Source organism: Notechis scutatus, chromosome Z (genome assembly GCF_049901735.1).
Source record: "Notechis scutatus isolate UNSWTSFEM ecotype Mainland chromosome Z, rNotScu1.2, whole genome shotgun sequence".
Taxonomy (NCBI): domain Eukaryota; kingdom Metazoa; phylum Chordata; class Lepidosauria; order Squamata; family Elapidae; genus Notechis; species Notechis scutatus.
Window position 1 is genome coordinate 80871544 of NC_142025.1, and position 26097 is coordinate 80897640.

A 26097-nucleotide genomic window follows, 5' to 3' on the forward strand; every position below is an offset into this window, starting at 1 on the left:
ATTAACCTTGTTGAGTTAAGACAATAATAGAAATAAATCCTAAACTGATTCTTATTCTGCTTAGTTCTGTGGAAGATGAAAGGAGGCAGCTGTTTCATAGTTCCTAATTAATACAAATCATATGCATTCTTACCTGGCAGAGTTTGTGTCATCACTGTAAAACACAACCAAGAGCCAATCTATTATAGGAATAAAAGAAAAAACCTTCACCAGATGGGAATAAAAGTACTTTCTTTTTTCTTTTTGGCTGAATTGTTGGGCTCACAATAGCTTTCCATCAATGGAAGCTGTTCCATTTCCCCAGGCACCATCTAGGGCAGTGATGGCATATGTTTTTAACTCAAAATTTTGGAAAATACCTACCATGACTCTGCAGACATATCACACACAGTCACCTGCAAAAGAAAGTGAAACAATTCTCCATCTCCCTCCCACATCTATACCACCTGAACAGAGGCACTTAGTAGCAGCACCAAGGCTCAATCTGAAATAAAGGCCTTGACTTATCAAAAATACTTTAAATTAAATCTGGAGGGTGATCAATCTTTAGGATCTTTAGGATCTAATCCCAAGTATAAACCCCATGACAACCAATCAAACAATGAGGTAGGGAATTATGGTGTCAACTGCTGAGCTGGCGAATCCAGAAAAAGAAAGTCCTTAGACATTATTTTACCAAGAGTATAAACTTTATTGAATAAATCCACATTGGCACAGAAGAAGTGAAACCAGCTTTGGGCTTCCCGCGCAAATGCATGCATGGTCCACCCCAGTCCATTATGTCCACCAATCACTTCTGTTCATTTTGTTTTGGGAGCCAGCCGATCATGTTGTGACATCTGCTTTGGGTGTCCTTGGGGGGGGGTGAGCAATGTCTCATGGGAATCAATGATGCTTGAATGCCATTCCCCCCACCCTTGCAGTCCACTCCACCAACACCCTATTCTTTGTCAATCTGCGAGCAAAGTGGAATATAGTTGAAAGTTCGAGTTTGTCTTGACATGCCGACCCCCCTGGAAGAAGGGTAGACCTGAAACAAGAATAAACATACAAACACATTATTACTTACAACCCAATTACTGCTACATTCCTTATAGGGGCCGTTGAAGGTACCTAGTTTTGAAACCTCTTAACAAACCTTACTGCCCTAACATCTGGAGCAGTCACCCACTCAGTGTCTGATGATAGTTAGCCTTTCTACCGTACTAGCCTTTCTAAGTACTGTAATTTTCCCTTATGATATCTGGAATTGAGAATCATTTTGATCTCAAAATGCTCCTCTCCCTTAACTAAGATGGGAGGAGAAGATGGTTCTTTGGCCTAAAGCCAGATCCCCAAAAGGGTTTTAAAAGACCGCAATGAAATACTGGATATATTTGTCTTCTTGGCAACTTTAACTCTGGATTCACAATCTGAACGATTTCGAAAGGCCCTATGTATTTGAGACCGAACTTTTTACAAGGCTATCTCAGGTTTGGATACTTGATGGACAAATACACTTTATCTGCCACTCTAAATTTCCTTTTGGGGGCCTTTTTCCAATCTGCTTGCCTTTTTTGGCTTTCCCTAGCTTTATTTAGCATTTCATTCATGGCAGACCATGTGGCTTTTAGAGTATCCATCCAGTCGGCTAATGACACTGAGGCTGGAGCTTCTTGTGGGAGCTCTGGCATGGGCACAAGTCCCGTGGCCACTTTGAAAGGGATAAAACTTGTGCTGCTGTGCACTGAGTTGCTATATGCCACTTCTGTGAAAGGTAGGAGCTCAGCTCAATTAGTCTGCTGATAATTTATATAACAGCACAGGCATTGGTTTCCTAATGAGTTGGCATATTCAGCTGCCCATTTGGTATTCCGATAGTAGGTGGCACTAAGTTCAAGGGAGGAACTTATCAATTTTAAAAATTCCTGCCAAAATGTTGTGGTGAATTGCACCCCCTGTCGGAAAAAAATGTGTTTTGGGACCCTGTGTAGTCTGTAGATGTGTTGCATAAACATCTTGGCTGGAACCCAGGCAGAAGGAATCTTCGGACAAACTACAAAGCAGGCTTGCTTCAAAACCAGGTCAATGAACAATCCAAATTACTGTGTTCCAGCACTCTCAGGCAATTCCATGATAAAGTCCATGGATATCTCCTCCCACGGGCTAGCTGTGTTGGCTACCGACTATAGCAAGCCTGGAGACTTCCCAGATAGGTGTTTCATGGAGGCACACACAGGAAAGCTGGCCACATAGGCTTCTATGTCCTTTTCCATCTTCAGCCACCAGAACTGTCTCTTCACCAGGTGAAGGGTCTTCACAAACCCAAAATATCCTGTGGATTTTGCATCATGCCTCCTCTGGAGGACCAAAGTTCTCTGGCTGGCTGCAATGTACACTTTACTCCCCTCCCATGCCAAGCCCTCCTTCATCAACAGGTCATCTTTATGTCTTTTGAACTATTCATCCATCCCCAAAACATCTTTTAGCAATTGTATCATCAAGTCCTGAGCTTCTTCTACTGCCTTCGAGTGCTGGCACTGCAAGCTGCCTGGATGGGTTAATGGAATTAGCTACCTCCTCTCAGGTACTTCTGTACTGGGGCATGAAAGATGGGGCATTGGCTAAGAAATTCTTCCCACCTTGAAAGTTGTGAAGGGTGAAATTGAAGTGGTTAAAATACTGAGCCCATCAGACCTGCTTAGGGGATAGCTTCCTTGGGGCCCTTAAAGCTTCCAGGTTCTTGTGGTTCATCCATACTTCAAATTGAATCTTACTGCCCTCTAAGAACTGCCTCCAGATGAGAAGAGTCCATGAGATCATGTAAGCCTCCTTCTCCCAGATAGTCCACTGCCTCTCAGTATCAGACAACTTGCGAGACGTGTAGGCACATGGTTGCAACTTTCACTTTTTGTTCTTCTGGAGTAAAACTGCCCCTTCTACCACATTACTGGCATCTGCCAGGATCACAAAAGTTGAATTTGGGTGCTTCAAGACCAGCTCAGCAGCAAAAAGCCACCTCAGCTTTTCAAAGGCTGCCTGGCATTTGATGGACCAATTTAGTGGCTGACTCAGTTTGGGTTTCACTCACCCTCTCATCTTGATCAAGTTGGTGATGGACAGGGCTATCTGGGCAAGTATGGGGATGAACTGCCAGTAAAAGTTTGTGAATCCCAGGAAATTGTGCAACTGCTTCTTGGTTTGAGCAGCCTCCCATTTCAGGATTGCTCTCAGCTTGACCAGGTCCATCTCCACTCCACCATTGGAGATGCGGTAGCCCAAATAGTCTAGACTGGTCTTGTGGAAGTCACATTTAGATTGCTTCACATATAGCTGAGCTTTGTGCAATTTTTCAAGTATTACTCTCATTAGATTTATGTGCTCTTTCATGGTCTTGGTATAAATTAAAATGTCATTCATGTATACCAACACTCCTTTGTTCATGCAGGACCTCATATATTAATTGCATGAATACTACTGGAACATCTTGCAGTTCAAATGGCATCATCCGAAATTGGTAGCAACTGAATGCAGTTGAATGCAGTTTTCCACTCATCCCTGTCTTTAATCCTCACTTGGTAATAGGCTTCCCTTAAATCCAGCTTAGTAAAGATTTTCCCCTTGGCTAGATAGTCCAGCATGTCATTTGTGAGGGGTTGGGGATACATATTCTCCATGCATATGAATCTAATCCTCTCTAATCTATGCATAATCTGAGAGATCTAATTGTCCTGTCTTTAAAAGAAAGTACAGGGATAGCCATCCATGACTTTGCTGGCTGAATAAACCCCCTGGCTAAGTTCTTGCCTATGAGCCCTCAAAGTTCCTCCATCTTCCTTGGCATCATGGAATACATCTTCAGTTTGGGTAATTTAGCCCCTGGCAAGATTTCAATAGCACAGTCTGTAAGGCTGTGGGAGTATGTCTGATTTCCTTTAACCGAACACTTCTGCTAGGCCACAGTACTTAAAAAATGAGCAGCTCTAACTTCTTGCTTCCTTTTAGGGTATTCACTGATTCCACTTTCAGTTTTTACTGGCTCCTGCTGGTTAGCCACCTTCTTCCTCATTTGCTACTTGTTGCTGTCCCAATCTACTGATGGATTCTGTTTCTTCAAGCAGGCTAGTCCTAAATCCATGGTCTTGTCATTCCAGGAGCCACAATAAAATGAATAGTTGATATATGAGTCCCAGGCCTGAGGCTTACTGGCTCTGTTAAGCAAGTTGCTGGTACCCCTCCCATAAATGAGCCATCTAACTGGAGAATCGTATGAGCTGCTTTAACTTCTTCAGCCTCAATCTTAGTTTCTCCATGTCTGTAGGCTAATTATGCACCCAAGTCCAACAAGGCCATATAGGTCTCCTTAACTCCCAAGAGGGCACCCAAATCTCCACCTGGGCCATCATAGGAGTGATGGTATCACTTACCATCAGATCATATTCTCCTTTGCTGTCACTTTCATAGAAGACCAAGATGGATTTTCCATGAGTTGGAGTTCCTCCCCCTTTGCTGGATTAGGGAGAGAACTCCACGACCTCTTGAGCTGCCTGCATTTTTCCCTTCAGCTTTGGGGTAATATTTTCAGCTCTAGTTGGGCCAGGGTTCACAGTGCAGATGCCAGCCATGATGCAAGGCTGCCCAGTGGCCTTCCTTCCCACATCAGAAAAATGGTGCAGGTTCCAGTGGGGCTTCTTCCCCTTGGTAGGGGATGCACCCACTCTCCCTCCAAGGAGCACTGGGCATCTATCAGGCATTCTTATGTGCAACATGCTCCTGGCACAAGCTCCACATTTGTGGCTAACTGGTACCACACTGGAAAGTCATGGGGCACTTCCTCTGGGGCAGGCAGCTGTGATACAGCTCCTTGTTAGCCTCTCCCAGAATTGATAGATCAATGTACAATCTCTCAGGTGAGCTGCCAAGGTATGAAAATCTTGGATCTACTCTGTCCCCAGCCACTTGCTTTGCTGCAGGGAGCAGATGTGGGTTTTTTGAGGTCTCACAATATCTACATGAAAGTTTCTCCTCATCATGGTGAGACACTAACCATCCAGCTGCATCTTCCTCCAAGTTTGATGTAATGGCATTAACCTTATCTGGGTTCCTTGCTCCAGGGCACTTCAAGTAGTTCCATACTTGGGTCAGGAAGTAAGCAAAGTTGTTGGGTTTCCCATTGAACTGGACTGGTAAGGGAGGTGACAGTTAGTAGTCTTGCACTAGGATGTGTTCAGATAGCAACCCCACTGAAGCCAGGGGTGGTGTGCATGAACTGGCTGCCACTGGGGTTGTGTGTGCTGGTGCCTGCCCTCTCAATGGGGCAGTGGCTGGGATGGGAACCATTGTCCCTTGATGGGGTCTCCACCAACCTGGGTGGGGTTGGCACCATCATCTACAGTAGGGAAGGGGAGGCAATGGTTTCATGGTCCCTGACTCCTGTGACCACTGCTCCCCGGTGAGATGGCTCCCCAGATCTTCAGTCCGATGAACTTCTCCTTCAGCTGCTCCATCACAGGCTGCAGCTGCAGTTGGGAACTTCCATTTGGTTGGATAATCCCACTCAGCTGCTCAGCTAGCCTTTCACTTCCTCCCCTGGGTCACCGTGACTCCAGGAAGGATAGGCTGATCCTCTGCTTCCATCACCTTCCCCACATGGCTCACCGGCCCCTGTTGCCCAAATATGGTCCTTCTATTACTCTCTCCTCTTTTAGTGCAGGCTGTTGCTCTGACTTCTCAGCCCTCTGCAAGTTGTGCTGGCCACTTGCATCCCAACTTCAGCTTGGGCCACTGCTGTGGTCTCTCGGGAGGAGGCTTCCCTGGCTTCACACCCCATTCTGTTCCTTCCTCAGTTGCTGACAAAACTGCCAACCTCCTGGTGGGGTCAAGGTAGGCTGCTACTGAGAGAGTTGGTTTAAAGTCAACTGTCCAGTTGGCAAATCCAGGAAAAGGAACTCCTGGGACACTATTTTACCAAGAGTATAAACTTTATTGAATAAATCCACATTGGCACAGAAGAAGTGAAACCAGCTCTGGGCTTCCCGTGCAAATGCACACATAGTTCATTTCCCCTTTCCCCATGGTCCATCCCAGTCCATTACATCCAACAATCACTTCTGTTCATTTTATTCTGGGAACCAGCCAATTGCACTGTAACATCTGCTCTGGATGTCCTTGAGGAGGAGAGCAATGTCTCATGGGAATTGATGATGATTGGATGCTAATCCCCCCACCCTTGCATTTCATTCCTGCCCCCTATTTTTTGTCAAGCTGCAAGCAAAGTGGAATATAGATGAAAGTTCGAGTTAGTCTTGACAGATGGGAAGGAAGGAAAAAACCAGATATAGGAAGCAAACCTACGATCAGCCATAAAGGATTCAAATGCCTATATTCAAATGCTCAAGGTTTGGGAACAAACAAGATGAAATACTAGTACATTACAAGATGAAATACTAGTACATTACAAGGGCAAGTATGATATAATTATCATTATCAAAATTTAGTGGGATGAAATGGATGACTGGAATTTACTGATGGATGAAATGGATGACTGGAATTTACCTCCCACCCCCTCTATCCATCCATCTATACAAACTGTTCAAAAGAAATAGACCTAACAAAAGAGGAGGTGAAGTTGCATTATATGTAAGAGATTACTACATCTCTACAGAGATGTACAAAACCTAAAATGAAAGCCTCCTATATATGGGTCAATATATAAAGAAAAAGGAATAACATTTCCATAGGTATATACTACAGGCCATCCAACCAAACAGTTGAAATAGACAAATTTTTTGCTAACCAGTTAACAAATGTATGTGGGAAACACAGCACAGGAGTAATGAGGGACTCTAAGTACCCTGATATCAACCCGGAAACAAGCTATGCATAAAGTGGGAGATCAAACAGGTTCTTGACTAACCTAGATGACAACTTTGTCATCTGAAAGGCAAAGGGAATTCGAGGGAAAGTTTATTGGATCTAATACTTACTAACAGAGAAAAAATGATAGAGGGTTGAAGTTGCTGGAACTTTGGGTGAGAGTGACCATGTCATTCAGTATAATGCAAGTACAAACAATAGAACATAATCAAACCAATGTTTATAAACCAGCCTTTAAACTTTAGAGAGTTTGTGAAGGATTCAATGCATTAAAATCTTAAAGGGGAACAGAACTCAAGAAGCTTGGGAAACTCTGGAAAATAGGATTATGAAAGCCTACTCCAGCTCAAAACCACTAAAAAAGAAAAACAAGCATGATTATACAAAGAACTCTCTCATAAATTGAAAGACAAAAAGGTAGAAAATATTGAAAGAGGGACATATTACTAAGACAGATCACCAATAAATAACCTGAACTTGCAAAGATGAAGTCAGGAAAGCTAGACTTGCAAATAATAATAAAAAAATTCTTTCAATGTATAAAAAAACAAAAAAAAGTCAAGGAAACAATTGGTCCATTAATGAAAGAAGATGGCAAGAAAGAAACAGGCAGTAGAGAGAAAGCTGAGCTGTTTAATTTATTCTTGGCATCTGTCTTCATGCAAAAAGATAATACAGCCCAAGCTATCAAGAACATAACTATAAAAGAGAGAGACTAGGAATACAAATTAAAATAAGTAAGAAAATAGTAAAAGAACACTTATCCACTCTAGATGACTTCAAATAGCCAGGACCTGATGAATTACATGCCAGAGTTCTGAAGGATCTGGCAAGTGTGATCTTAGAACCATTGAATCATATTTTTCAAAGACCCTGGAGCACCAAGGAACAAAAGTGATGTGGTTCCCTGGACAGGGATGGCATTCAGATTTTTAAACAACTGGTTCTGTGGGCATGGCTTGGTGGGCGTGGCTAGGTGGTCGTGTGACTGGGTGAGTCAAAAGAGAGAAACTTACTTTAACAATACTTTTGGAGCAGGGGTTGAACTAGATGATCTCTGAGATCCCTTCCAGGCCTGGATTGCTTTGCTGTTTCAAAGCATACTCTGAAGCTGTGTTTAGTGGTTTGTGTGGTCCTTTCTTCTTTTCCTTTTTCTCTCCCTCCCTCCCTCCCATCCCCTCTATCCATCCATCTATATATCCATCCATCCATATCTCATTCACTTTCCTTTCCCTTCCCTCTTTTCCCTTCCCTCTTTCTCCCTTCCCTTCCCTCCCTCCCTTTCTTTCTCCCTTCCCTCCCTCCATCCCTCTTTCTTTCTCCCCTCCCTCTTTCTTTTATTTCTCTCTTCCTTCCTTCCTTCCCTCTTTCCTCCCTCTCTTTCTTTCTTTCTTTTTCTTTCTCCCTTCCCTTCCCTCCCTCCCTCTTTCTTTCTTTCTTTCTTTCTTTCTTTCTTTCTTTCTTTCTTTCTTTCTTTCTTTCTTTCTTTCTTTCTTTCTTTCTTTCTTTCTTTCTCTTTCTTTCTCCCTTCCCCCTTTCTTTCTCCCATCCCTCCTTCTTCCTTTCTCTTCTCTTCTTTCTTTGCACTCCCTGTGCCCAATTTTGGGCCTAGGAAGCCTCCCTGGAGCCTCAGGAGAGCCAAAACGGGGCATGGGGGGCCTTGCCACACACTCCCATGCCCCGTTTTGGGCCTAGGAAGCTTCCCTGGAGCCTCCTGGGAGCAAAAACAGGATGTGAGGAGGCAGAGATGCACTCCCCGTGCCCGATTTTGGGCCTAGCAAGCTCCCTGCACTTACTGGGGAGCCAGAATCAGGCGCGTGGGGACTCCTGAGAGGGGCCGGGCCGGGCAGGGCCAGCTGGCCTTCAGAACTACTGAACTTGATGTAAAATTAACTTGATGTAAAATTAACATCCAGTTTGCTCAAATTGGCCTGAATGGCTAAATCCCACCCCTGGGTTCCCATCGTCAAAAAAAAGGGGGGTAAAAACACAGATGCAAGAACCTACAGACAAATCACCTGTAAAGATCCTGAAAAACCTAATCAAGCAATGTATCTGAGAAAACATAGAAGCAAGCAAAGTTGTAATCAGTAGCTAACATAGGTTTGTCAAAAAGAAATCATGCCAGCAAATCTTACTTCATTTTTCTACAAAGTGCCTAAATTAGTGGACCAGTGAAATGCAGTTTACTTGGATTTCAGTAAGACATTTGACAAAGTACACCACAACCTGCTTCTTAGTAAGTATTGCCATGGATTTGTAATGGTAAGTGTATGGAGTTGTAATTGTAATTGGCTGACAAACCTCATTCAACATGCAGTCCTTAATGAAATTCCATGAAGAGAAAAGTAAGGTTTTATACTTATTCCCCCCCCCCCAATCAAATGCACAGGTATAGAGTAGGGGGTACCTGGCTCAATAGTAAGAACTCTAAGACTGATCTTGGACAATCATTTAAATATGATCCAGCAGTGTGCAGCCACCGCCAAAAAAGCCAATGCAATCCTAGGTTGCATTAACAGAGGGATAGAATCAAGATCACATGAATTATTAGTAACTCTTTTATAAAACCTTAGTAAGATCACATTTAAATGCATGTTTGGTCACCACATTATAAAAAAGATATTGAGATTCTGGAAAGAGTACAAAAAGAACACAAAGATTATTAGGAGGATGGAGGCTGTTAGGAATGATAGTCACCTAACAGTTGGGTTTGCAATATATAAACCAGGATAGTCATTTAATACTGTTGTATCTTTAAGAGAATACTGTAATTGTGATTGGCTGAAGTTCCTCCAACGGCCATCAGATGGAGCCAGAAACCTGGTTTGTTCTCTTCTTGCATTTCCCTATTGCCTTTTGCCTGATCGTTGTTCTACTTGGATTGCTGTGAGTTTTGCAAACTGTTAGCAAACTCTGTTTACTGAACTTAGTTTATGATACTGGACTTTGTTTTTGGATTATCCCTGGACTGATTGTATTGAATACTACCTGCTTTAACCGTGTATGATTTGGACTGTTTGTTGGACTTTGTTTACCCGTTTACTGGAAGCAAAACTTACATTTTACTATTCAGTGTATCTGTATGCTGGTTGTGTGTTATTCATCACCACTCTCACTACGTTTCCCTGAGTGCACTCATTCTCCTAACGGGGACTACCTTAACAGAGGCTAAAATTGGAAGAACAGTTACAGGAATTGGATATGTCTAGTCTAGTGAAAAGAAGGACTAGAATAGCATCATAGCAGTTCCAATATTTGAGGGACTGTCACAAAGAAGAGAGGATCAACATATTTTCCAAAGCTCTAGAAGGCAAGAGAAGAAACAATGAATGGAAACTAATCAAGAGAAACAACCCAGAACTAAGGAGAAATTTCCTAACAGAGAGAATAATTAACCACTGGAATAGCTTGCTTTCAGAGTGGGTGCTCTGGATCTTTTAAGAAGATATGGGGCAGCCACTTGTCTAGAATGGTGGCCTATTGTTCTTCTGACTTCATCCCTAGCATTCCCACTACCAATCAAAAAGGCTACCGCACATCATTCCCCAAGACTGACATGCCTTGGAGAATGGTGCAATTGTCCTCATGACCCAGCACTCCTTAAGATCACATTTTTCATGTTTATATTAAGGCAATGTTCTTTTTGTATTGACAGGTCCCTGTGGCATTCCTGAAACTGCCCTGAGTAACCCAAGACATTTATTGTTGAAGGGACCTCAGAAAATGCTCTTCTCTGACCTTCTCTGCCTCCAAAAACTGTGTGAATTCTTGCCTGATTCTCAGAGGCTGCAGAGGTTATGCAACAGCATAGCCCTTTAGTGTGACCTCCAGAGATTGTGGACCACACCACGTTCTTGTGAAACTTCAACAGCTCTTGAAAATCAAGCAAGAGTGGGATATGTTTTTGAGAACAATTGTTGTCAGGTGTTGGTGAAAGCTGGCAGGACACCCAAATGTCATGGTGTGTGGTCTTTGACATGTGTGAATAATCTAGTGAGTAGAAGGCAAAGAGACCAAAGGCAACAGAACTTGGATCACTATAAGGCTCATTGTTAATGGAGCAATTTCAGAAAGTTGAAGGAAGAGAGAATATGAAAAGAATTATCAGTCATTTGGAAAACATGACTGGCATATTTATGGGAATGTAAGTTGACTGAGTAATCAAGACATGAACATTATTAGTATGGTATCATTGGTGCTCTCCGAGCTTGGTTATTTTCTTTACCAAAATAAAAACATCATCAGTAGCAATATTCTCTTCCATTATTAAAATACTGTAAGCATTTTTCATAAAACATTGCCTATTTTAAAAATCAATTGTTTTGAGGGATGTAGGGAGGAAGGAAAGAAGGAAGAATACCTCATATGTATAATTTGGACAGGAAACAAGTGTAAAAATCCATGTGAAAGGATTGAGTGTTGGACTTGGAAAAGATACTTTATTTCCTGTTGGGAAAAAGAAAAAGGAAAATATTGAGCTCAGGAATTAGAAGAGATTTATTTATTCCATTGTATGCATATCTATTTTCGTTTACAGAAAAAGTACTTTCATTATAAGTTTATTTTATGTTCAGGTATTTATGTTATAAATGTAATTCAATTTCAACTGTTCTTTAACTATTGTGGTTTCCATAGCTTGGATTGACATTCAAAAGATTCTCCTCCATTTTATAAGTTTATACAGGATTCCAGGAAGGAAACTATATTCCTTCAAAATGTTTAAGTTTAGCACTGCCAGGCAGGGTAGAATGTGCATTATGAATGTGCACTTATATAAAGTAGCAATATTACCATAAGATGATGAGAAAAAAAATCCTTACCTAGACTGAAAAAAATCAAATACAGGTATAGAATAGATAGCATCTTGTTCAACAATAGTAACTGTGAGAGGGATCTAGGTCCTAGTGGACCACCACTTAAGTATGACCCAGCATTTAGAGTCTTATAGTATTAATGTATACTAGTAGTAATAGAAATAATAGTGGGAAGGGACCTTGAACGTCTTCTCATCCAACCCCTTGCTCATCCATTCTATGAAATCCCCCCTGTTCCCAGGCACAGGAATGTGGCAGCATGGAAGCTTCTGGTGCTAATATGGCTTCCAAGGCTGACACAAGGAAGGGAAAATAAGGAAAAAGGGGAAGGAAGAAGAAAGGAGAATGAAGAGGGAAGGAAAAAGAAGAAAAGGAAGAAAGGAAAGAAGGAAGGAAAAAAGGAAAGAAGGAAGGTGATTATAATAAGAGGGAGGGAAGTCTGAGGAAAGTCCTGCTTTAGCATTTGGCCACCACTGATGCCCCCAACACGAGTGATGTCAAGTTGGCCACGCCCACCCCAGCCACTTCCATCCGGCCCTTCAAGGTCAAACACAACCCTGATGCAGCCTTAATGATACCCTTTTTTGAGACCCTTGCTCTAGAGAACCAGAAAGAAACATTGTCCTTGCCCAGTTCTCTCTTTGCATCAAGGTAGTTTACGATACTCAAACATTAAGAATAATGCTATGAAAAAATTAAAAGTTAGGAACTGAAAAATAAACTACAAACCTGACTGATTTTGATGAACCAAAGCCACATTGATAAAATGGTTTCCAGCTTCACATACCTGTAAAATATTTCAAATTTATTTCAATTTTTTTGTACAGTTGGACATTATAATTCTGTAACCTATTGATATATTATCTGGCAAGCCTAGTAAATACAGGTTAAGAAAAAGCAAGCGAGGGAAGAAGGCAGAGCCTCCTTGCTGACAGACCATAGATTGAGACTTTCTGTGGCTATGGTCCATGCTCTTTTGTTGGAGAGCCCTGATCATTATGATTAGGGGGTGAAGCTGCCTTGGAGGGGTGGCGGAGTAAGGGGAATCTGCAAGCCAGGTTGAGGGAGCCGCATCTCCCCCCCCCTTGGGCTTGGTCTTTTTCCCCCCGAAGATGACTGCAGCGGTGGCTTAAAATGGCCACCCCGAAGAGGACGACTCAGCTGGATTAGGATTTGTGCAGGAGGGAAGAAAGAGGTGGATAACATCTGAACCTGGACAACTGGGCAATACAACTAAACAAAAGTACCCTGGGATTAAGGTAACATGGAATTTTTAAGAAAAGAAAAGTGAGCAGCGAAATTACAAAGGGACAGGAAAAAAGAAAGAAAATATTTTTGACAGCTAAGCGGGGCTTCGAACCAGGAAAGGAAGAAGCTGGAACTAAAGATTTAATTAAATTGGACTAAAATATTTTGGGAATAAACAGGCATAAAATAAAGCTGGACTTAAGATTGTCAAATAATAATAATAATAATAAAGCTTACAAATTGGAGACTGGACTGTGCTGGAATATTGAGGTTCGAAAAACCCTAAATAAAAAAATAGGGGGAAAAGGTGAAGACTTTGTAAAATTGACAAAAAGGGAAAGCATCCTGTTTCTGAATGAACTTGTGTGAATATAACATTAAAAAAATATTGAAACAAAGTAAGAATCTTAGAAAGTGAAAGCAGAACCAGAATAAAGAAAAAAACAAGGAAAGACTGACTGTGGGATTGATTGATGTTTTTGGTATAGACCCTGGGCCGGAATAATTGAGAACTTTAGAAAATTGAAAGAAGAAAGAAGGAAAGTAAAAGTTGTTTTTTTGTGGACTTTAACGATCAAAAAATATAAGAGTGTGTAATGATGATATCTCTTCAGGAATTAAAAATGGAACTTAAAAATATGAGAGAATTACTACAGGAAAGAGGCAAATTACTTTGCTCTGTGTTAGAAAAAATGGAAATGGTGATTGAAGAACAAGAAGAAAGAGCTTCAGAGGAGGAGGAGTCGATTCAAGGAGAAGGCATTTTAAATAGACAATTAACACAACACTACAAAGAAGTGGGGAAAGAAGGAAGGTTAAAAAGTTGAGATTTAAGAAGGCAATCAAAAGGGGAAATACCTGTGAAATTGGGAAAGGCAGAAAGACCCAACAGAAAAGGGGAAAGGAAGATATTAAGAAAGAGAGGGATATAAACTGGAATGAGAAAAGATATGGAGAAAAGAGGGGGAGGAGAAGCAGTAAGAAACAGGTGCACAAAATAAAGAAATAGTAAAATATTGAAAAGAAATTGTTGTTTCAGAAATAATGGTTGATGAATTAAAAAGGGGATTCTGCAGGGTTACAAGGGGTAATAAGAATATTTCTGCAATTAAAAATATTTAGAAAATAGGGTAATATAGATAGTGATGACTCTTATTAAAAATCAAGGGGGGGAAATATGCTGTGGAATCCAAGTGAAAAGATGTAATGATTATTATTGTAACTTCTTAAAAATAATGGTTTATTGGGAATCAAGATGAGGGAATAAATGTATATTTTAATCATTGAGGTGTCACACTCAAAACAGTAAAAGGGGGGAAACCTATACTTGTTTTTTATTTTTAGTGTTAAAATTTGTATTAATCTAGAATTTATAAAAATAATGTGTAATGGAAAGGGAATATGACATACTAAAGAACCAATTAAATTAATAAGTTAATATAGACTATTAAAAGCAAGGAGAGACATTGGTAACTTTTTTATTATTATCATTATCATCATCATTATTCTTATTAGGCAAACACATATTGTTTATCTTTATTTTTAAAATAAATATTAAAGGATTATATTTGAAATAATTGAAATGAAACAAAAAGATGTTTTGATTGAGAGCAATGAAAGAGGCTAGAATTAATGTGTTTGTTTTTCTCCTTACTGAAAATTTGAAATGCAAAAGGTAATAATAGAATTAAGTATGAATATATCAATGTATAATTGCTGTCATATTTGTATGTAAAGGTGATGACCCGGAAACATGTTGTCCACTAAAAAGAGATTTTTGTTTTTAATGTGAAAAACTGAATAAAGTTTGTTTTAAAAAAAAAGAAAGAAAGAAAAAGCAAGCGAGCCCTATTTATATTCTCATACTATTCAAGAATATGAATGTCAAGAACATCAAGAAAAGTATGCTGTTTACAAAATGTAAAAATGTTCCTACAGTAACGTCATGAACTGTGTCCTCCAGGCTTTCTTCACTAGAGATTTATGGAGTACTCAATGTTTTTTTTAATTAAATTTTATAGCTATCAATCGCTAGCGTGCCTGGTCCCAGCAGTTAGCATTAAATTTATTGGGGGTTCCCAGCTTAAATGAACTAAAATCCCCAACCAATAATGTGTTTGACTTTCAACAATTGTAATGCTGTACATTTCCCTGTTTTAAAAGTGGGCTGAGGAGAAAGTAAGATGGATTAAACATGAGAAAAGAAGCTAATGTTCCAAATGGAAGACAGTGACATCTTGGTCTTGGATAAAATCCTTGTAAGGATGGCGGCACAGTGATTTCAAAACAAGACACTCATTTGGAACCATTCTTGATTTATGCAGTTAGTTCTCATGTTGTGACTTATAGAGATAAATACATGTAATTAGCTAAGCATTGTCTGTTGTCTGCTGCATGGCCTGTAATTACCCTGAGTTTTTCTGACTTAGCAAATTAAAACTTTCTAACCTTAAGAAATTGCAGTTTATGAATAAACTCTTTGTATGTAGTATACCTTTTTATTCATTTAAATGCTTACATGACCAACTACTATCTTTCTGATATCAACATGAAAATGGCAGCTTTTAATTTTCATTTCAGAAACAAATTCAGATCATACAAAGCATAGGGCCTTCAAAAGAACCTTTTAAAAAAATCCTTCACCAGTGTCATTCCCCTAAAGACATTTATATATACTAGATATTTCCCACACTCATATTTATTCTTCAGCTGCTTGCCTATACATACCAGAAATCCGAAGGTAGCAAAAGAAACTTGTTTATTTCCAAATGCTAGAAAATATAATAAAACAATACATTAGTCTTAGATGATTGTAGGTACTAGAGGAACATTTTAGTATCTACAATAATATATCATTGATATATAATTCACAGGATTTTGTCTGTTTGGAAACTTAACTCTTTAATATCACAGTGTTTTGTGCATCAATATGTACTCAAAAACAAATGCTTAATTCACAATATTTAATTCAATATATTTCTACATATTTAACCCAACAAAAGGAAACAAAAATATTGATCTATTTTACATACATAATTATTATTTTGCTGCAGGTTTCCTACAGTTTATTGGATTAATCCATTTCAGACATACAATTTTGGAATAAACCAATTAAGATATTAAATATCTCATGGAAAGCCCATATTCCACCCCAAGATGGACCACAGTTCAGTGAGATCAACTGTGTTTCTCTTATACAAATGCAACTGTGATTCTGTTACAATATTTATGGCCTCTACAAAACATTATGTAGTAGCATGGCCTCACATCACAGGAAAAATTATACCGCTTTCTCACATTAGGAATATCAGGTGGAGAGAAAACATGGGACAGAATTCCTTTGCTAGCAAATGTTTATAAAAATAAGTATTTTCATTGTAAAAAATGTTTTTTAAAAATATGCCAATGCAAAGGTAAATAATTTCCAGTCATGAGAAAATGCTAAAAGAATGCTATTACTTAAGCACATCCCTCTGTTCTACTTACATGGAGGAGTATACTGGGGGTGGTTGATGTAGTAAGCAAACCAAGAAGTAAATCCCCAGTAAAAAGCACAGCCCTATAATGGAAACTACAGGTAAATATAATATAGATGTTGATATGGAATATACACATACATACTATTTTGATACTATTTTATTTATTTTTATTTTCTTACCAAAAAGAGCGTAAATACCTTGCATGACTCTAAAAGAAGTACTAGGGCGAAGTTGTTCTACAGAAAGCTTCTGTGTATGATGAATCACACTCTTTCTTTTAACTATCACATCAGAAAGAACATCACAGGAACAGAATAAACAGAATACAGAACAGATAGTTCCTGATCTTCCCTGACATTTTTTTACCCAAAGGACTGTTGAATCTTTATGAGTGAACACTAAAAATTACAGAAGAGCTCCATTTTCTGTTCAAAAGTCTATCTATTTCAAATTAAACTTAATGGGATTTTCTTATTGGTAAGATTGCTATTAAGTAAAGAATTCAGAGATATGTAATCTCCCTGAGGCAATCAAATAATGTAGATATTATGATATCTCATATTCGTCCAAAGGAGACATTACATTTAATACACTGTTATTGCCTCCTGCATTAAATGCAGCGCATATCTATGCTATGTCATCCAAAATGCCCCCCAACAGCAGTAGCAATTGAATCTTTTTATTTTTCCAGAGAGGCACAGTATATTCCAGCAGCATTGAAGATATATTCAGCTAAGGCTAGCACACAATTACTCTTTAGTACTCAGCTGGGACCTTACTCCTCTTTTATTCCTCTGGAAAGGGCACAATCCAAATTCCTAAGAGCCCTATTCATGTAGCGCACTGCGTCCCAAATGCAATACTAAGGAGGTGCATGGGTTTACATTTTTACACATTGGCTAAAACTACTCTTTTTTTTTTTTTTTGGCAGGTTCTCTCCTTATAGAAGACAATTTCAAATCAATATGGTTGAGGACCATTTTACAAAAACTCAGTAATTTGGTTTCTCCAGGGAAGTGCTTTTAATGATGGGGCACCCTTAGTCAATGGTGGGATTCAAAATTTTTTACTACCGGTTCTGTGGGCGTGGCTTGGTGGGTGTGGTGTGGCTTGGTGGCTGTGGCTTGGTGGGCATGGCAGGGAAAGGATACTGTAAAATCTCCCACTCAGAAAACAACAACTGAATGAAAAACTGCTGGTGATCTTCTACTGCTGCACTATATACAGTATCTTAACTTACTGCACCTCTGTATGGTTTGCCAATTGCACAGTGGCAGATAGAAAAGCACTCCAGAGGGTTAATGTCATTGCCCAGAAGATCATTGGTTGCCCTCTTCCCTCTTTGGAAGAGCTTTATAATTCCCGCTGCCTTAAGAAAGTTCAAAACATTCTCAAAGATCCATCTCATCCTGGGAACCCTTTTTTTGAACTATTACCATCTGGCAGATGGTACAGAATAATAAAAACAAGGACAAATAGGCTGAAAAACAGCTTCTATCCCAGGGCAGTAGCTCTTTGGAATTCTGCTGCATAGTGCAGTGTTGGTGTGGTGTTGGGGGTTTCCGGTTCAATGTGTGAAGGGTGAAGGATGTGTGTTTATGTTTATTTTCATGGTCATGATGTGCACTGAAGATGGTGTTTGATTTCGTTGTACGAGGTGCAATGATAATAAAGTAAACTAAACTAAACTCCAGGGGAAGGATACTGTAAAATCTTCATTCCCACCCCACTCCAGGGGAAGGATGCTGTAAAATCCCCATTCTCTCCCCACCCCACTAACCTGCTTTCCAGCTCTGTTCTCCTGTGCAGGGCAACAAAAGAAGACCCAACTGATCAGCTGGGACTCGGGAGTCAGAGAATAGATGAGGTGGGGCCAGTCAGAGATGGTCGAATTTCCGCTACTGGTTCTCCAGGACTGGTCAGAACCTGCTGAATACCACCTCTGCCCTTAGTGCACTTAACAATTGTATTAAAGACCTGGAAATCCAATAAGATTGGCTGCTTTTTCCAAGAAAGTTTATTTGAGCAATCAAACTACCCCTTTTAAAGTAGCATGATATTTATATAAAACAACCATCCCCAAAATCCAAAGGGATTGACTTTAGCACACTCATACTTCCCACAGAAAGACCAATAGAAAAAAATACCATGTGACCTGAGACTGTGTCCCTTTGGACAAGGGGTCACTGAAATTGTAGCTCATGTCCTACTATACTGTATATAGTGTAGAGTATATACTATACTGTATATACTGTATATATACTGTATATATACTCACATTCAATCTTACCTAATAAAATATCTGGGAAAATTGATCTTTTTCATCTGCAACCACATTATTATCAGATCAGTGCAAAGTAATTCTCTGAGTGCAGCCAAATTCTACTATGTTGTACATAAAATTAGGAACAGCCCACTGTTAATCCACCACCAATCACAGTATATTATTCTATCTTTTATTTTTCTTATTATTGTTGTTGTTATTGTTGTCATTTTTATTCTTATTAATTTATTGTAAAATAATGTTGTCTATGACCGTAATAAAAATTGATGATGACAATATTTCTCCAAATCCTCATACAGCCATTGAAAACTTTTGATAGAGAGTCCTGTTTTTATTGGCTTCATGCCTAGGTCTTGCTCACCAAAAATATTCATTCCCCAAATTTCACGTGAATCTAGATTTTTCTTCCTTATCTTTCAAAGGAAATAGATTTATTTATTTATTTATTTATTTATTTGATTTGCCAATTGTTTACAAGATAATAAGTATAAATGTATACATAGTTGTGAATACATGAAATGGGTACATATAAGAAAAATAAAAGAATAAGAGAAACAATAGGACAGGGACGGTAGGCACGTTGGTGCGCTTTATGCACGCCCCTACAGACCTCTTAGGAAAGGGGTGAGGTCAATAGTAGACAGTCTAAGGTTAAAGTTTTTGGGGTTTGGGGAAGAAACTACAGAGTTGGGTAGAGTATTCCAGACATTGACCACTCTATTGCTGAAGTCGTATTTCCTGCAATCAAGTTTGGTGCGGTTTACTTTGAGTTTGTATCTATTGTGTGCTCTTGTGTTGTTATGGTTGAAGCTGAAGTATTCATTGACAGGTAGGACATTGCAACTCTACCCAAATTCCTAAGAATCAAAGGTTACAGATGGTTATTTTTCACATGAGAGCAGCATAGCAGCATCCTATTTTTAGGATTTTATAGGATTTTATATAAATGTATGTATGGTATGGTATGGTGTGGTGTGGTATGGCATGGTGTAGTATAGTGTAGTGTAGTATAGTACAGCACAGATTGGAAACATGCTGAAGCTAAACACCAGATTCCCTTCCCATCATTTTGGGAGATTTCAAACAAGCAAATTTAAGGAAAGAGCTCCCAAAATGTTTCCAGCATGTAAATTGTCCCACCAGAGCCAAAAATACTTTAGACCACTGTTACATAACAGTAAAAGATGCTTATAAGTCTTTACCATGAGCAGCTGTGGGACACTCTGATTACTGCATGATTCACCTTGTACCTGCCTACAGACAAAGACTTAAAACCATGAAACCAAGAATTAAATCAGTGAGGACTTGGTCTGACGAGGCAAAGCTGAAGCTCCAGGCTTGCCTTGATTGCACTGATTGGAATGTTTTTGAAGATACCTCTGCAGACCTAGATGAGCTCACAGATACTGTAACTTCTATGTCAGCTTCTGCAAAGACTTATGTGTACCAACTAGGAACCTGCAAATATATAGTAACAATAAACCTTGGTTCACAGCTAAACTTAAGCAGCTACATGGTTCCAAAGAGGAAGCCTACAGAAAAGGTGACAGTATGCTATACAATCAGGCCAGAAACATATTAACAAGAGAGATCAGAGCAGTAAAAAGAAGCTACTCTGAAAAGTTAAGGAATCAATTTTCAACAAATTAACCAGCAAATATGTGGAAAACTCTTAAAAACATCACTGGCTACAGCAAACCTCCTTCCCAGGCAGAAGGAAATCAACAACTAGCGGATGACCTGAATGTGTTTTACTGCAGGTTTGAAAGGAAACTTCAGCCACCTATCTCCACAACCCACATCTCAAACACACCAACAACAGCCAAGCCTCCTACAACTGTACCAACCCATTGGGTTCACAACCTCTGGTGATCACAGAAAAAGAAGTGCAAGATCTATTTCACAGACAAAAGCCAGGAAAAACACCAAGGGCAGAGAAGATAACTCCTTCTTGCTTAAAAGTATGTGCTGACCAATTGGCTCCCATCTTCACCTGAATCTTCAATAGATCACTGGAGATGTGCTATGTTCCTTCCTGCTTCAAACGCTCTACTATCATCCCAGTGCCAAAGAAGCCCTCCATCAAGAAACTGAATGACTACAGATCAGTTGCTCTAACATCTGTAGTTATGAAAACCTTTGAAAGGCTAGTGCTGTCCCACCTAAAAACCATCACAGATCCGCTGTTAGATATCATGCAATTTGCATACCGAGCAAATAGATCGACAGATGATGCTGTTAATATGGCTCTGCATTACATCCTACAACACCTTGAATCTCCAAATACCTACGCAAGGGTCCTCTTTGTAGACTTCAGTTCAGCATTCAATACCATCATTCCAGACATTCTTCTAATTAAATTAAACCAACTAGTATTACCTGAACACACTTGTAAGTGGATCATAAGCTTCCTAACAGGAAGCAGCAGGTGAAGCTAGGCAGAATCACATCTGAAACTTGTACAATTAGCACAGCCCCCCCCCCCTCAAGACTATGTGCTTTCTCTTTCTCCCTATATACCAATGACTGCATCTCAAACGATCCATCTGTTAAAGTACTGAAGTTTGCAGATGACACAACAGTGATTGGTCTCATTCGAGACAACGATGAATCCTCATACAGACAGGAGGTTGTACAACTTGCCTCATGGTATAACCGGAACAATCTGGAACTGAACACACTCAAAACCTTATAAATGGTGGTAGACTTTAGAAAAAACCCTCCTATACTACCACCTCTTACAATACTAGACAACACAATATCAACAGTAGAGACCTTCAGATTTCTAGGTTCTATTATATCACATGTCCTAAAATGGACACCTAACATCAAAAACGTCATGAAAAAAGCACAACAAAGAATGTTCTTTCTGCACCAACTCAGAAAGCTCAAACTGCCTAAGGAACTGCTGATACAGTTCTACAGTGGAATTATTGAATCTGTCATCTGCACCTCTATAACTGTCTGGTGTGGTTCTGCAACCCAACAGGACAGACACAGACTTCAGTGGATAATTAGGACTGAAAAAATTACTACAATTACTACCAACCTGCCTTCAATCGAGAATCTGTATACTGCATGAATCAAAAAGAGGGCTGTGAAAATATTTAAAGACCCCTCACATCCCAGACATAAACTGTTTCAACTCCTTTCCTTAAAACGACGCTACAGAGCACTGCACACCAGAACAACTAGACACAAGGACAGTTTTTTCTCAAAAGCCATCACTCTGCTAAACCAATAATACCCTCAACACTGTTAACTATTTACAAAGTCTGCATTACTATTACTACTAATCTTCTCATCACTCCTTATCACCCATCCCCTCCCACTTGTGACTGTATGACTGTAACTTTGTCACTTGTATCCTTATGATTTATATTGACTGTTTCCTAGTATGATTTGATTGCTTATTGTACCCCATGACTATCACTAAGTGTTGTACCTTATGATTCTTGACTCCTGATGAATGTATCTTTTCTTTTATGTATACTGAAAGTATTTACACCAAGAGAAATTCCTCGTGTGTCCAATCACACTTGGCCAATAAAGAATTCTATTCTATTCTATTCTGTTCTGTTCTATGCAGAAGAAGCCTGCATCCTGCAGCAAATAGACAATGGCTAAAATGATGATGATGGTATAATAGAATGAATTTGATGTTTGAAATGTTTGAAGTTTGACTATAAGACTCTATTTTGGTGACAAAAAATTAACACAATGATATGATTGAAAAGGCTCTAATATGTTGATATGATATGATTGAGGCAAATAAATTGCTCCCCTTATTGGAATTGCACAACTGCAATTGCAGTTCGCTGAGTCGGTGTACTATGCATAAGTCAAAAAAATACCAGGAAGATTGCTCTCACAAACTTTCTTCTTCTTCTCTGTCTTTATATTGTTTCCAGATATAGGTCACTGTAATATAGTGAAGTGAAATACAATGGATCTCAGGAAGAATAGTTGGGGAAAGTAATAAACAATTCATAGGAGTAGAATTAAAATATTTTAGGGAACATTAAGGAAATAGTCTTTCAACTTCTCCTAGATAAGTATTTAAGCCATCCAGTTCATTTGGCCTACATTCTTTCATGTTACATCATCAGGCTCTTATCATTTCATCACCTACTTTCCTCAAGTAGGACAAAAGTGTTCACACTGAGGTGATGATAAGGAAAAGAAATATTTTATCTTTATCAAGACTAATTGTCTCCAATACCTTCTTTGGGGAAGTAGAAATTATGTATAACTTGCCAGGAATTACTGATAGCAAAATGCTTTTAGAATTTTTTTCTATTTTTTTCCAATTAATAATAATAATAATGATATTTAGCAAATGGGAAGAACTATGATTTTTCATTCGTTAATAACATATAGCTATTAGTACTGAGCAGCACAGGTTACTCACAGAAAAAAATTGCCCTTAGCAAATAGTTCTCCCTCCTCAGCCTTCTAACTTTCCCAAAGTTTTAAAGGACATTATAAAACTGAAATACAAATATTATATATCTGATGGCATCAGCTTAATCAAATACAATTTTTAGAAGACTGATCAGTGATACAGATAAAATTGTTTATTATTTTTTCATACCTCATGTTAATATGCTAACTCATAAGGGACACTTTTCTTATGTAATGGGAATCAAGTAATTAGCAAATTCTGTATATTTTTAACAGAATAACAGAATTGGAAGGGACCTTGGAGGTCTTCTAGTCCAGAGCACAGTCAACTTCTGAAGGAAGCCGTTTCACTAATTAATTGTTCGGTAAGGAAATTTCTCCTAATTTATAGGTTGGTTCTTTCTTTAATTAGTTTCTATCCATTGTTTCTTGTCTGCCTTCTAATGCTTTGAATAATAGGTTTATTTATTTATTTATTGAATTTATATTGCTTCCTATTCACCCATGGTGACTTGAAGCGGCTTACAGAATGTAAAACCATATTTAAAACAAAAAAAATCAATAAAAACTAACAAAAAGAATCAAATAAATTAATAAAGTACAATAGAACAAAATCTGAGGGAAAAATCACCCCCAACTGCCACTCCCCCACCCCAACAACAGCAGATCACACAAGCCATTTGATGGGCTCCATCCCACTCTGGGTTTCCCAGGTCCCCTGGCAGAACCAGGTCTTCAGTGCCTTCTGGAAGGTATTAGACAGGGGGCCATTCTAATCTCTGGGAGAATGATGTTTCAGAGAGATGGAGCCACCACACAGAAGGCCCTTCTTCTGGGTCCCACCAGGTGTATCTCCTTCAGGGATGCAACCCGCAACATTCCCTGCCTCGCTGATCTGATCGGTCGGGTAGATGTGACCCGCAAGAGACAGTCCCTCAGATAACCTGGTCCCAATCCATGAAAGGCTTTAAAGGTGACAACCAGCATCTTGAATTGTACCTGGAAGCAAATCGGCAACCAATGCAGCTCCCGCAGGAGAGATGAAACATGTCCACACTGGGATCTACACAAAACCATGCGGGCTGCTGCATTTTGCACCAACTGGAACTTCTGGATGCTTTTCAAGGGCAGCCCCATGTAGAGTGTGATCCCCTATTGTAGCAGCCCCTCAAATAATGGAACATCGCCATTATATTGCCCCTTGTCCTTCTTTTGATTGGACAAAACAGTTCTAATTTCTGTAATCTTTCTTCATATGGTTTGGTCTCCAGTCCCCTAATCATCTTTGCTCCTCTTCTCCGCATTCTATCTAGAGCCTAAATTCTTTTTTTATATAGTGATGACCAAAATTAGATGTAATATGACAAATATGATCTTACCAAGGCATTATAAAGTGCTAATATCACTTCACATAATCTTGATTCTGTTAATCAGCCTAAAACTGCATTGGCTTCTTTGTGGCTGCAGCACACTGCTGGTTTATAATTAAGTGGTTGTACATTAGAACATTTAGATCCCTTCTACTGTTACTGTTATTAAGTCAAGTACTACCTATTCTATACCTCTGCATTTGGTTTTTCTTGCCTAAGCATAAAAACTTACTTTTTTCACTACTGAATTTCATTTTATTAGATGGGGCCCAGTGTTCAAATCTATTGAGATAATTCCTGATCTTGAGCTATCTTCTGGAATGTTGGCTATCCCCTCCAGTTTAGTGTTAAATGAAAATTTGATGAATTCTCTTCTATGCCTCATCTATACAAAGATATTAAAGAGTACTTGGCCTAAGACAAACTCCATATTTCCCTTCATGTAGATATAGCAGTTCCATTTAGGACCACATCAGTGGTGGGTTTCAAATAATCCCACCACCGGTTCACTGAAAATGTGAGCATGCCTGTGTGGCTTTCGCACATGCATGATTTCTGCCACACGGCGAGGCTTGACTGAGCAGCCTTTTGGGGCCTGCTCACCTCCATCTCTGCTCTCCGGGGCAGGGTCTGCTTCTCTCTGCTGCTTCTCTTGCTGAGAGATGTCTTTTGAGCAGCTGTGAACTGCCACTTTGGATCCTCTAAGTCCCATCCAGAAAGCACTGAGGCACAGAGAAGCAGCAGCCTATTGCTGTTTCTCTCAGCTGCAGCACTTTCTGGATGGGACTTAGAGGACCCAAAGTGGTGGCTCACATCTGCACACAAGACGCTCTCCTAGCAAGAGAGCAGTAGAAGCAGCTGCTGACCCAGAGAGCACAGGGAGGATCTCAGCGAGCGAAGCCTTGGAGGCAAGAAATGGAAGAAGTGGCTGCAAGATCTCTGCTGCAGCACTTTCCGGATGGATCTTGTTAAAGGTAAGAAGAACTGTCCAGACTGTTCCCAAACTGCTTTGGTCCTCCTGCACCCATGCTGACCCCGCCTCAAGTCCCTTCGGCCTAGCATGGCAGGCTGCAGGCTGAATAAATTGCTTCAGCCCATGGGACTATAGTTTGAAGCCAAAAGGGTGTGGCAGCAAGCTGGCGGAGGCTCTGGGGCAAGGCCAGAGCCAGGGAATGGTGCATTCCCTGACTCAGCCAAGGTGAACAGTGAGCAGGTAGCATGCTTACTTTTGGTGAGCAAAGCAGGTAAGGCGCAGAGATGAGGTGCGGAGATTAGTTGGCCATTTATTTTATTTTTATTTATTTGATTTGTCAATCGCTTACAAGATAATAGGTATAAGGATAAACATAGTTATGAATACAAGAAATGAGTACATATAAGAAAAATAAAAGAAACAATAGGACAAGGACGGTAGGCACATTGGTGCACTTATGCACGCCCCCTACATACCTCTTAGGAAAGGGGTGAGGTCAATAGTAGAAAGTCTAAGGTTAAAGTTTTTGGGGTTTGGGGAAGAAACCACAGAGTCAGGTAGAGTATTCCAGACATTGACCACTCTGTTGCTGAGGTCGTATTTCCTGCAATCAAGTTTGGTGCGATTAACCCTGAGTTTGTATCTATTGTGTGCTCTTGTATTGTTA

At 39.7% G+C, this 26097-nt stretch overlaps 1 protein-coding gene across 3 annotated transcripts in view; it reads right to left on the reverse strand.

The window, feature by feature from the left end:
• Nucleotides 1–26097, reverse strand: part of TECRL (trans-2,3-enoyl-CoA reductase like) — a 66060-nt gene that overhangs the window by 2129 nt on the left and 37834 nt on the right. For 2 of the 3 annotated variants that reach the window (XM_087946835.1, XM_026678366.2), the window contains 5 exons: nucleotides 16407–16479; nucleotides 15648–15691; nucleotides 12402–12459; nucleotides 11219–11304; nucleotides 134–179 (listed from right to left, as the gene is read on the reverse strand). In XM_087946835.1, the coding sequence (XP_087802961.1) occupies nucleotides 134–179; nucleotides 11219–11304; nucleotides 12402–12459; nucleotides 15648–15691; nucleotides 16407–16479 (307 nt within the window). Of the gene's footprint in view, nucleotides 1–133; nucleotides 180–670; nucleotides 1031–11218; nucleotides 11305–12401; nucleotides 12460–15647; nucleotides 15692–16406; nucleotides 16480–26097 lie in introns of those variants that run through there. The other variant, XM_087946836.1, reaches the window with a different exon arrangement.